This window comes from Paramisgurnus dabryanus, chromosome 2 (assembly GCF_030506205.2).
Source record: "Paramisgurnus dabryanus chromosome 2, PD_genome_1.1, whole genome shotgun sequence".
In the NCBI taxonomy this organism is placed as follows: Eukaryota; Metazoa; Chordata; class Actinopteri; order Cypriniformes; family Cobitidae; genus Paramisgurnus; species Paramisgurnus dabryanus.
In genome coordinates, this window is record NC_133338.1 from 34541912 (window position 1) to 34555819 (window position 13908).

The following is a 13908-nucleotide window of genomic DNA, read 5'->3' on the forward strand; positions in this document are numbered from 1 at the left end:
TCTATTAAGTTTTTTCGACATGTGCACCATTCTTACCTCCATCTCTCATCTCTACAATGTGTAATGTGATCCTCCTGCGCGAATGTGCGTTCTTGAGGTTCTGAGTGCGACACGGAGCTGCATACTGATGTAGATTAACTGAGCACATAATGACAAAAACGATCGACGTGTCGTTTAAATTAGCTGTAAAAAAGCGGTTTTGTCGTGGATGCACCGCATGCACGAGTGTTTGAAGCATGAAAACACGTAATTATTTGCGTCAGTTCACACGCACCAGCGCAGCGCGTACAATGGCGCGGAGCAGAGCGAGACCTTCAGTCTGTTAGCCCCGGGCGGCCCTGCCCCAATTTAAACCCTGCATATGTATCCGAGTCCTGATCGGAAGGTAACGTCCGATTCCGCTCGAGTCTGAAACCACTTGATAGGGACATCTCTACTTGATACTTTTGTCCCGCTGCTAATACTGTTGGTATATGTTGAAAATGTAGATTATTTAATTTGATTTAATTAGATTTTTATAGTGTTCATACTGTTCAGCTCAAAGTGTTTAATTCTCAACAATTCAAGTTTGAACTTTTGGGATACTTTTGAAACATTTGATAAAACGATAAAATTAAATGTAATTTAATAATTTTTTGCAAAGATAAACAACAAAATATGTTTGCAGTTACATATTAACAAGCTCATGTCCATGTGTATTTACTAAAAACAAGTGTAATTCAAAAATCTATCTTGTTTTGTTGTGTTACTTTTGACCCACCTGTGTGTTACTTTCGGTTCTGCTGACAGAGTCAAAAGTAACAATTCACTGCTTATGTTCAAAGTGAAATTATACAGAAGTCGTTTTACATTTGTTCAAAATTCAACCTGGTATTGAGTATGGCTGGGCAAAAAAATAGTTTTTTCGATTAATCTTTTTTTAAACCCATTTACTCCTAAAACGCATAAAACCTATTTTATTCTAGGATGAATACCCTTATCTCCTGAGGGTTTTCAGAAAAAATACTAAGAATTGTCTACGTCTACCAATAAATTAATATCTTAGCCTCTGTAGCACATGAAATAAAAGTACCGGTGGTAGATGTAATGTTTCTTCATGCAGCATCAGGCGCAAATGGGTTAAATGTGGTTGATTCAAAATTCATTCTCAAAGACCACTAATCGATTTCAAAAAATTATATTGATCAAGGAATGCGAATTTTCTGACTTTTTTCAGCATACATTTTTCATATAGCAATAAATTCTATTGTATTTAACATAATTGTATGTATTTGAAAATTTAAGATGGGTTCTGTTTTAATGTACCCAAGTGTACCTAAAATAAAAGAGTTTAATATACAGGTTTGTGGCTCTTAACTCTTTCACCGCCAGCGTTTTTTAAAAAAGTTGCCAGCCAGCGCCAGCGTTTTTCATGATTTTCACCAAAGTTTAATGCCTTCCAGAAAATGTTTTTCTTTAAATATATAAACTTACAATATACCAAATGAAAGAACAGACCCTCTGCTTTCAAACATAAAAAAACCGTTTCATCCTACCTTCAGTGGTTCTTTTGTAATCAGCTTTTGAATATGGCTAGGTTTCTGCAAAAACACCACATTTTGAGCAAAAAGCAGAGATAATTCCATTTTTGTGACGGACTTTTCATAGAGATCCCATTCAGAGCGATCTTTAAAACAGACACGAACATGCAGCAGCTTGCCATAGGGCAATACTTCCGGGTTTAAAAAGTTGCGGAATAATAGCGGTATTGTTGAAAGACGGAAAATCTCGTCATTGGCGGGGAAGCGTTTTCTCTTAATTGACGAGATATCTCGTCAATGGTGGTGAAAGAGTTAATTTCTTTTTATTAATTACCCATTTGTAAACTTATGTTCACTGTTCTTTTTCATAAATATAGGATTTGTATTAAATCTATATTCGAGTCGAATCGAGCATAAAAATTGATCCGAGAATCTGAGTCGAAAGGTGAATCGATTTGATAGCTTGTGAATCGAAATCGAATCGATCTGGAACATCTGAATCGATACCCATCCCTAGTATTGAGAGACCCCACTTGTGAGTTACTGACCACAGCAAAAATATATCTCTGTCTATATTATCTTTTTAAATTATTTTTTTCTAAAAAAATTTACTTTTGCCCCTGCTCTCCCCTATGGAAATTATACATAATATAAAAATTATAAAAGATAAATCGAGAATTGCTTGCCTTTAGTACTGTACCATGCACCTTGAGCGAGCTGCTTTACCTTTGTGCAGTCACGTATTGTTATACAGAATAAGTTTGAACACTGACTAAAATTTTACTAATGCAGTCAAATTCTATCGAGCACATCACACAATAATCAGTTGTATTGTGGGGATTACAGACATGTTCGTATGAGTTTAACTGGGTCTGCTAGAGCTGTAGGTGTACCCGTAGGTTGTTCAAAACCAATTATGCAGAAATAATGTCTGAAAGGTTTGTCCACAAAATCTGTGCTAAAAACATGTTTTGTATTACCAAACTAAAACGAGTTTCAAAGCTTTACTGTATTTCCCCCACATTTCTTCCACTTCAAAACAATCCTCTGAAAGTAACTGAAATGTCACAAGGAAACGTGCTGAAAGTGAAAGCCTACATACAGTATATACTGCAAAAATGAAAAGATCATTCCTCACTTTTCATGCTGTCACAAAGTGTTGGAAGTCTCGGGTCATATTTGCTCACATTCAGTTTGGCCCTGCAGTGATCATAACAGCCAAGGTAACAGGAAAGAGGTCGCGACTGACTCATCCACTCAGAAACACAGCAAATTGGATTTTTCAATGAATGTAGTTACACTGGAAATCACAAAGATATTTTAACAGGGTCATGGTAGGCCTTAAGCCTACATGTGGGGTTTATTATAGTGAGCACTTGACAGAAGTGAGCTGTGATGTAGAGATGGAGGCAAGGTCAATGCTGCATGTGTTATAAAAGCTTGCAACAAAATGGCACAGTGAAAGAGCCCACAAAGCCCTGGAGAACCACTGCGGTGGACGATTAGCAATTGTTTCAAACAGTTCACAGCCAAAACCAACAACTAATAGTAAAAATAGGTTTTAATCGTATTAGTTCTCTGGCTATTAACTTTATTCTTACAACAAACTGTGCACGTGTCTGTAAATTTGTGTGTTGGTAGCCATCAGTCATCTTCACTTTCTAACTGGTGTCCCTTAACCAAGGCCTTCACTCCTCTAGGTGCCAAAATATCTGACATTATTGTATGTTTGTCAAAAAGTTTGACCTTTACTTTATAAATAATTTATCATGAACACAGCCATTAGTTTAGTTCATCTGTTCCACTTTGTGTGTGTGAGAGAGACATGTTATATGCAGAATGTCCCTCGGTGCACTCATGTAAATATTTACTCAAGCAGAAATTACTCTGACCCTGTCTCTTTAGCTGTTTTTCTCCCTGATATCGCGGGTGAACTCTGTGTATGGTAGATTTGAAAATGTGAAAATTTCAATTGAAACTACATCTCGCTTGCTTACTTCCGTTAACACAGGAGAATTTATTTATAGCAGAATGTCAAAGCTGATCTTTAAGATTTCACATACTGTACAAAACCATCAGAAAGCTTCGGAAGATTTTTAATAAAGTACAAGAGTCGTATGGTCTACAGCTGCTACACCTCACTTTTGGTATTCGGTACATTTGCATTGCAATTTATATTTTTGCTGTAATTGAATCATATTGTAGATCATTGCTGAAAAGAGCGTGACATTTTGGGGACAGTTCAACCAAAAATGAAAATTCTCATATCATTTACTCTCATGTTGTTACAAAAATTTACACATTTCTGTCAGGAATGGCAAGGCAAGAACCCAGGCGCAGATGGATGTATACAAAAAAAACACTGATGACTTTAAATAATAAGACACAAAAACAGAAAAACAAAACCCACGAGGGGGCAAACATCACAAATCCTAGAAAACGAAACACTGACAAAACTAGAACAACACTACAAACAGACTCTACTTAATAACAATAAACTAGACTGGATATTTACAGGACATGATATTCACAGTTAGAAAGACAAACACACAAGCAAAGAACATCAAACACAAGAGCCGTTTCTCAATATGCGTTCTTGTCTGTACTTGTGTTCTTGTGGACTTGTGAAACGTCATCAGTCGCGGCCCAAGTACTATTCCAATTCAAAGTTCGCATCAAGCCCAAGTTCACATAAAATCCCCGGATGTGTTCTTGATCCGCCCATTTTATCAAGGATGCATCAGAGGAGACTTGTGTGGACTTATGACAGCGAAGTTTCCCAGAATGCATTTCGCGTCAGGAGTTCGTTCTTCCGAGTCTGAACTTGCAAGTTCGAACTACGAAGGACACAAGTCCGAGTTCGGCGTACTTGGTTTTGAGAAACGGCTAAGGACTTTAAATAGGGACAAAATAAATTGCATACACCTGGAAATTATTACAAGTAAGGGATCGGGGAAAAAGTGACGAGACCCGGGAAATGCGTGGTCAGAATAAACCAATACTAAAACCACGCATCTCCCACATAACACATGGTACTGCCAGGACCCTGTCACAAAGACTAGATATAATTCAAGACATGATTCTGACAGGATCCTGACAATTTCTTTGTTCTGATCAACACAAAGGAAGATTGTTTGAGGACCAATGCATACCCGATTAGAGGCCCCATTAACTTCCATGGTATAGGAAAAAGAATACTATGGAAGTCAATGGGGCCTCTTTTTGGTTTGGTTACAAACATGCCTCAAAATATCTTTCTTTGTTTTTATCAGAACAAAGAAATGTATACAAGTTTGTAACAACATGAGTGTGAGTAAATGATGACAACATTTTTGGATAAACTTTGCATTAAAAAGTTGCATAAGAGTAAATAAGCACTTAGTCATCTATATAAAATTTGCCCATAATACATACCCACACTGTAAAAAATACTTTGCTGCCTTAAAAATTTTTGTTAAATCAACTAAGATTTACAAGTCATGTCAAAAGAGATGAGTTGTCACAACTTATAAAATATAGTTGAGAGAAGTCAACTTAATTTTATAAGTTATAACAACTCACCTGTAGTTATAACAACTCATCTCTAGTCAAGATAAATAATAGTAAGTATACACATGTAAACATTTCTTAAATATATACATGTATGTGTGTGCAATTTTTATACAAAATTATTTTACACAGTTCACACACATATATGATGTAAACAAAAACTTTTATTCTCCTATAGATTAATCACAATTAATCGTTACAGTATGCATTCCTAATATTATATAAATTCAGGTAAGCTATATGGCCTACAAGACAAACCAAGATTCTGAAAAACGGTGTTAGGTGTTTGTGTTTATGAAGGAGAGATCATTGACCGCAGACAGTTTAAGTGCTTCCTCTTTCCCATGGTCTGAAGCACAGCCCGAGAGGGACAGCGCTGTCATGAACTCACACATCACACACACTAAATCCCTAATGGCAGACCGAATAGTTCATCTGCACACAGGAAGTTCAGAATCTTTACAGGCAGTCGGACATGCAGTTACACACGTGGAGCTAAACTCACAAACTGTTACTTTGGGAATCCCTGTGTGGGTTTTCAATGTTCTGTTACACTTCAGGCTATCGATTAGATTTGTCTATGAAAATATAGTTCAAGTGTTGCAGTTTTTGAACTGAGTGATCTCGATGGTTGTACTTAAAAATCTAAAGCTCATCGTTTTAGGTATTCTTCTAATGGCAGGTATGTTCATCTCATCTGTATATATTTTTAGCAAATATAATATATAAAATAAATATAATAAATGATACAGATTTACTTTGTATACAAAACCTCAAATATTGTCATGCCTAAACACTATTGTGCTAGTGTGGGAACTGAAATGACATTTCAAATTTTGCATCTAATATAAATGTCATGTTCACTAAATTTCCTGGGAAGGCAGACATAATGTCTTCACTTTCACACACCATTTCAGTGTTTCAAAACTTTTGATAATTCCCACTTGGATGTATGCGTGAGAGATATATAATGAGGGGTAGAGATGTATTCTTAAAATGATCACTGCTAGTGCAGTGGGGTGGTATATTGAAGATTATAAAACAGATACAGACTGGGTAAGCGGAGCTGTCGTTTAGTTCCACTGAACAAACCTGTCGTGCAAACAAGAGGTCTTTGCATCTCTCACAAAGCTCTTCACAGCAGATAAACAATACTGCCCTTTTAAAGCAAGCATATGCAAATTAACGTCACGCTCAGACACCAGCACCGCTTCATGGACTGCTTTTGTTTTTTTGTGTTACTTTTCCTGTTTTGATGTTATTGTATGGATACTTATGCAAGTGTTTGAGTTAGATTCGCTTTCATTACAGTATCAACACACTTCACATTCTAGACATAATGGAGGGAGGTTCATCTGTATGAAAGTTAGGAAATTGCAACGTTTGAATGCACTGTCATATACTGGAGTGCATAGAAGAGCAAAAAGACAACTAAAATAGTAAAAATAAAGAAAAATACAATAAAAATGTCAGAGATTTCACTTAAAGTGTTAAAGTTGTGTATTTTGTTGTGACTTGTGAATGCAGTATGGCAAGTCTTGTCACAGATAAAATACTGACTGCATTTAGTTTTTATTGTATTATTCCTGTTTTTGTAATGGTTGATTAAAAAAGGAAGCAAGTAACCGACTGGCACTCTGACTAGAATTTGCATTGCCCACAATGATCGGCGAATTCATTTTCTGGCCCGGTTTCATAGACGAGGCTTAGCTAAAGCCAGGACTATGCCTTAGTTAAATTAGGATTTTTTAAGCATTTAAAAAAACATGCCTTAGAAAAATAAGTTACTGATGTGATTTTTAAGACAAATAACTGGCACTGTGGCATCTGTAGGTGAAAGCTACTGTTTTTTTTTTTTAGTTTTGACAGCTGTGTTTTAGTCTAGACCTTGCCTGTGAAAACCCTGCAAATTTACTGTTTTTTATAGACTTTTCCTATGTAATGTACAGAACATTGTGTAAATATAACCTTGATATAAAATCAAAGATTGAAATCAAACTTTGATGCTCCTAATCTCATAATTTCTTTGAGACTTCAGCCTGAATTTTACATGCACGATCACATTTGTTTAAAAATGTCAAGTGTGAAACTCAGCCAGAGGCCATATTTAAAGTATGTTTGGATGTAGAGTAAATGCATATGCAATAGGTTTAATGTGCACGAGTGTTTTGCTGAAGAAGTGTTAAATGTGAAGTTTCTATTTATAGTAGCATCTTAGAGCAACATTAACCTTTAACTGTGACCACAGCAATCTATTACACAACACTAAAACACCTACACACCATTCCCTCTGCTGCTGTCTCATACTCTCATAAGAGCTTTAATTACTGTAAATCTACTGCCTGACACAGACACACACTTGTTGTTATTACTGTCATTATGAGGACCGTCGTCAATGTTTCCTATGGAATTTTGTTAGACTATGGCGTTGGATGTTGCTAAATGCTAATTGGCATATCCGTGGCATCATCGCATCATTTCTGCTTTTAGACTGTATTAGCACTTCAGATCTGTTTCACTTCTTCTGTCTAAACTGTCACATACTGTATTTTAATACAGCTAAATGCTTAATAAAGCATTTATATTTATGACAGTCTGACGTACAGTGAAGAGCAGCACTTTTTTATATCTATTTTATTTTTCCTCTAAAATAGTGCAGATCCTCAGTTGAGGTAAAACATGTGGATATTTAGAGACAAACTATGTTCTAGTTCATATATTTAACCAAATGGAAAATTCTTGGCCGAATCCGAATTAAATGAGAAACTCAGTCAAAGGCCAAATACTGAACATTTTTTTTCCCTAATTATTTTATATTTTTATACAAGTTATATTTTCAGAATGTTCTTTTACTATTATTATTATTATTTATTTATACGTTTATTATTATTCACATTATTTAACAATTATTTTTTTTTACATTTCCACCAGTCATTATTTACACCTTTTTACACCTGGTATATCGCCAACAATTTCCCAATACGATATACAAACGGTGCTATATAGCACCAAAAGTGGTTCTTTGCTCGTAATCATAGAAGAACCATTTTTAGTGCCATATAGCACCGGTGAAGCACCAGTGAAGCACCTGTGTAGAACCATATAGTGCTTTGTAGAACCGTATGTGGTGCTATAGTGGTGCTATATGGCCCCTATATGGTTCTACACAGGTGCTACACAGGTGCTTCACCGGTGCTATATGGCACTAAAAATGGTTCTTCTATGTTTACGATCCAAAGCAACAGTTTCGTTTGTTTTTTTAGAGTGTAGGTATCCCGAAACAAAGGCCACCATACGATGCGCATCATGATACAAGACTATCTTGAATTACATTTTTGTTTATAATTTTGCAAGATTGACAGAATATGATTGGAAAACTTGCTCAACAAAGGGGTTGTCTAAAAAAAAGCTTATTGTTAATAAAGTTTTATTTCTCGTTTAATATAAGCGTGTTTGTCATTGGAGGACTTTATTGGTTTTAGGAAGTTTTTATTACATACTGCTGACGCTCCTCATCGTTCTATGACATGAGATGAAGAGCTAAAGTCTCTCCATGCTTGTGCATTCAGCAGATAATCAGGATCACCGCCGCCGTTTTTTTCTCTTACGCTGCATGGTGTTCAGGATGTCTTGATTTTAAATGATCAATGTAACTTGTAGTGCTGTATGTTTTCGTGTCTTTCTCGTACACTTTACCACCATGTTTTCTCTATTTGTGTGTCTCACACCCTACACTGGTTACGTTTGATCGCATCATCAAAGACCTAATTTTTCAAGAAAATGTATTCGGCCTTTTCACTCATTTTCACTTGTTGCTATTTTCGTACTAATAACCTTGGTTCCTGAACATTTTTTCCAACCCTACTTCAAACAGTTAAATAAATTGTTTACATTAAAAACAATTGAAACATTAAAATGATATTCAGACCGATTAGTTATAAACTCATTCATTAATGGGTAAGCTACACCCTCAAAGGGAACAACTATGATTCACACAAAGTTCTGTGTCCCCTGCCTTTTAATATATTTATTTAAAATGAAGATATAGGTTTTTATTTGCTTTGGTGAATGTCCTGTTATCCTGGTCAAACAGAACCATAGCCACATTAGAGTGATCATAAACTAAATCATAAAAGCAAATAAGCTTAAATATTCAATATGAAAGAGAGGAGAGATTTGTGAGATATGGACACAATGCTGTATGGCTTAAATCATTATTGTACTGTTTTAAAAGTATTTTTAAAACAAGTGTCAGCACTATCAGCTGTGTGGAATGACATGGTTACTTATAGGAAGTTGTTAAGTGAAACATGTCCCAAATTGTCTAATTGTGAAAGTGTATACCTTATATATCTTCAAATAGGCAGAAGTGTGATTTGTGCAGGTGTCTGAATACATGTAAACCTCTCTAGATCTAAGCCTGCGGTGTTGCCAGGTGATCTTGTGACATTTTATGTGTGTGTGTTTGTCTAAAAATATATGCACCGTTGTACTCTTCTCAGTGTGTGTTTTTTCAATTCTCATCTCGTGTTCTTTGGTTTAATGAGTCAAGTTTCCAGTTACCAGTAGGTCTAACAACCTCACCATGCATTAGTCATCAAAACTTAATTGCTATCCTCCCTCGCCCTCACTCGTGCCCCCTTTCTATCTTTCTCTTTGTCTTTCTGTAAATTTTAGCCCACAGACCTCTGAGCCCAATCACATCATCGTACATGGTCTTGCAACACCATCTTAGAGGTTTTCTTTAGTTTACATACAGGCTTTCTTGTTAAAGACGCTCTGTTCTTGAAGCAAGTGCGCACTTTTCGCAGTTCAAGGGCCTACAGGTGTTTTCATTGTATACACTACAACTTTTTTGTATTTACTGTATTTATGTCACATTCTGATGAAGTGCAGAAGACTATGCGCAGTACAGGGGAGTACACAGAAGATGAACTCAATATCAGTTCTTTATATAGAGTATAAGCCCATTGACGCACGCAAACAAATCTCGGATATTTGGAATATGTAGACTACAGTTCAATATAAACAAGCGAAATGCAGTACAAACACAGTAGATAAGAAAAACAACCACATTATTAGTGCTGCCGTTAGACACAATTTCTACTTACTAGTTTTAACATGAGTCTGCGGTCCACATGCAAGTTAACAAATGCTATTGGGTATCCCTAAATAAGTTAATCTTAAACCACAAACCACAGGAAGGCATGTAGTACATTTCCTGACGTGTCAGCTTATCAAGACTGACCCAAAGGCATTATAAACTCTGCAACAATACTTGACTACAAAATAGTACAATACTTTTTTGCGGTCTTTAAAATATAATAATATGCCAATTTTTCTTTTAATGAACTAAAAATTGCCTAAAAAAGTTTGATTTTGATGTCTTTGTCATGGCCTTAAATTAATATTAAAGATATCAGGGTTATGTTTTCACAGAATGTTATTTATATTATATAGGATGATTTTATATAAAAAACAGTAGATCATTTTTATATGATTATGTATTCTGTGTTATTGATGTTATCTGTGGAGAGATGCTCTAATGGAGAGATGCTTAACAATACACTGGTTAAGTCACTGTCACCCATAATCTTTTCATCTCATTATGGGCTGAGTTACGGCATTAATAAGTGCATTAACTATTACAAGGGATATTTTACATGTGGTTTGTTTTATAGATGTTCAGTATCAGCAAATGTTTATTTTTTGTATAACAAAGCAATGCACATTAATTGGAAGGAAAATACATTTAATCAAACAGAATAACTGTCACACATACAATACATGTGCCATTTGTTTCAATGCGGTCAAAATTGGGTTGTTAGCTGTTTTCATGTAATTTGCACTTGTCGCCGCAGATTCAATGTGCATTGATATCAGACAAAGTGCATGTGCTTGATCAACCCCCATGTGTGGGTGTTTAGTGACCACCTAAAGTGTTTTGTAGTTGGGTCTTCAACCGGGTGTCCACTGCAGGAGGTCCGCCAAATGATCACAAGCATTTTTTGTTAAAAAATGAAAGCGTTTACAAAATGTGCGCTACCACATATGTTTATTAAAGGTCCCATGTGCTCTGAAGAGTGGCTGTGTGACAATATGGTTTGTTTATCAGCATAAAACGGTTCCAGTCCTTGATTCTGATTGGTTAGTAGTTGTAATGTACTCTGCTTTGTGTTGTGCCCAATATGAAAAAGCAGCCTCTTGTACCTTATTGCTTGCTTGAATATCTGTTTTACACATTTAGTATCAGGGGGTCCCTGCTCCATGCCTCTCTCATCTAAGGGGTCCTTCCCTGAAAAATTTTGAAAACCCCTGGTTTATAGTAAATGTCAAATAATCACATATGCTTCTGAAAGTGACAGAAGAAAGAAGTAGTGAACTTTCTGTATACTATAACCTTTAACAGTCTTTCTTTTTATGACTTTAAGAAGCACAGTTTTCAGTAAACATGTAGTTTACTATTGTAGAGATGCAAAAATGAGTCTCTTTTGTGTTAATGTGTGTGAGTGTGACAGCCTGTGTTTGTGCTGAGGGTGTTTGAAGTTTAAGGTCACTGTTGACTGTTCCTCTGTGGTTATTATCATTACCGCCGTCAAGCAGACTTTCTCCAGGTAACGTTACCTGACTGCAGCCAGGTAGATCATGGCCACAATTATTTTCCTGAATTAGTTGCAGATCATGTGTCACCTAGTTGCGTAGCATCATTGAAGTTTCATTTGCTTGTGATTAAGTCAGACACTTACAAAAACTGGTCCGAAGATTTAGGTGACCGTGCAGATGATTTTCTTACAGAATACTATCCCTCTGGAAAAAGTCACATAGACGAGGAGAATAGAGTTGATTAAAGACAAACTGAGTTGAATAGCATTGATTGCAGTTGATTAAAGTGATGGTGGTGTTATATTTCTCTCTCTGGTCTGATACCACATCATTATTTTACCCGAAAAGAGGTCAGAGGAACAGCACTGCATTCATGGAGAAAACCAGACCCCATTTGTTCATGTATGTTGTTGCATGTGCAGTGTGTGCTGACTGACTCGCTCTTGCGCCCACAGCGTCCTTTGGGGAAGACATCAGCATATAGTATCTTCTCTCCTCTGCTTCAATGGATGCATTTTTCCGTCAGCATTTCCGGCGGAAAGCCTGTATTCCAAACAGACGCAGGCGTTCCAGCGTGTCACTTCCTGTGAGTAAAGCGCGCCGGCGCTCCAGCGTGGGCCTTCCTTCAGTCGGCCTAGCTCAGAGACGAAGGTCAAGTGTTCAGCTGCTTGGTGGCCTTCAAACCAGCAATGTGCATGCTGGAGTCTTACCACGCAGAAGAGGACACTTTGCCAGAAGAAGGTCCAGCGGTGCGACAGCCTGTATGGCCCCCCGGTTTTCTATCCGACGGAGACAGGCCGCCAAACACCGCAGCATTCATGCGGAGCTGTTGGGGCCATCGCTGCTGTTGGCTAGCGTGGTGCAGATGAGCGAAGTTAATGAATCAGAAGACAAAAGTGAAGAAGAATACTCCTCTGTCTCTGATAGTGACTGTAGCCAGGAAGAGCAAGAGTCAGAGACCGAGTCTGAAACGTGTCGGACATGGTTGGCTCAGGGATTGGCGACGGGGGAAAGCATTCAGCACCGGCCATTTATCCGTGCACCACGTTGCCTGCGCCGAAACTCTTCTCACCTGTTGCCCGCTGAGGTAGTTTATCGTAGCCCGAGCTTTAATGGGCTATACGGACGTTACCGTAAGACCAGCGTGGCGGGTGGATTGTGGACAGGTAGGCGAAATTCAGTTGCAGCTCGGGGACCAGGTGCGCTGTACAGGAAGAACTCCGCCTGCTGGCCAGACTTCACTCTTTTACAAACACTGCAGGGACCTTACTACAACCCTCAGATTGACACATGGAGTGGGTTCCTCTCGTATGTAGAGCCCTAACTACAGCTGTATGTATGTGTTTGTGTGCGTGCGTGCGATGGAGATTTTTTTATCGCTTTGTTGCTGTGTGGATTTGTGTGTGTCCTTTTTAAAAATACGATTTTATGCTTAGAGAAGCAATACTTTAATTTTTAGCTTTTATTGCAGTAGTACATATTTTAAACCTAACATGTTTGATTTTCATAATAGCTTCATGTCTAGATCCATTACAAAATTTAAACTATAGACGCTTTCATCGGATGCAAGTGCGTTGTCGCGGTTACTTGTCTGGACTGAACTTAACTTCCGGTCTCTGTGTTTGTTTAATGGTCTGGCTAGTGGCTAAACTGAACTCTGAAACAAATACCTTGTCGAAAATAACAAATGTTTTGGTTTCCTAAAGACGAGGGGAGGTGCGATCATGGATCACCGCTATGTGAAGGGAGGTTTGGCAGCCGATCTGAAGTTAACATTGTGTACATAATATAGTACATGTTTTACACTGTAAAGTTCGCTTAGTCTCATTTTTGATACGCTTTAGCTAGGATTTGAACTAGGGCTGTAACGATATATCGCGTGTCCCATTAAAAAGACCTGTCTAAAATCGATTCTGCATCGCAAGGCTGCGATTCTGTGTTTCATGCGCAGCTTGTGCATGTACTGTGGCGTTTTGAAAAAGCAACACTCCTTAAACAAATTATTTAAAATATTCTTTATTATCATGAAAATACCTGAAACAGTCTGAAGAACGACAATATAAATTCCTGTAGACATTTCCTGGAATAGGGTTTGTCATAGATATCTATAAAGGCTAGATGTGTTATGGCGGAGTCTCTAACGTCATCACCTGGCGGCCATCTTACCACAGGACGCTCGCTCACTCACAATGAAGGAATTTGAATGAATTACGGTGAAATAATGCCACATCCAAAA

General features: G+C 37.3%; 1 protein-coding gene across 14 annotated transcripts in view; it reads left to right on the forward strand.

The window, feature by feature from the left end:
* dgkza (diacylglycerol kinase, zeta a) overlaps positions 1-13908 on the forward strand; it is a 108164-nt gene that overhangs the window by 43016 nt on the left and 51240 nt on the right. For 8 of the 14 annotated variants that reach the window (XM_073812674.1, XM_065289455.1, XM_065289456.1 and 5 more), the window contains exon 2: positions 12128-12980. The exons of 5 other annotated variants lie outside the window; for them this stretch is intronic. In XM_073812674.1, coding sequence (XP_073668775.1) covers positions 12178-12980 — 803 coding nt within the window. In that variant the 5' untranslated portion in view covers positions 12128-12177. One more of the 14 variants, XM_065289467.1, reaches the window with a different exon arrangement.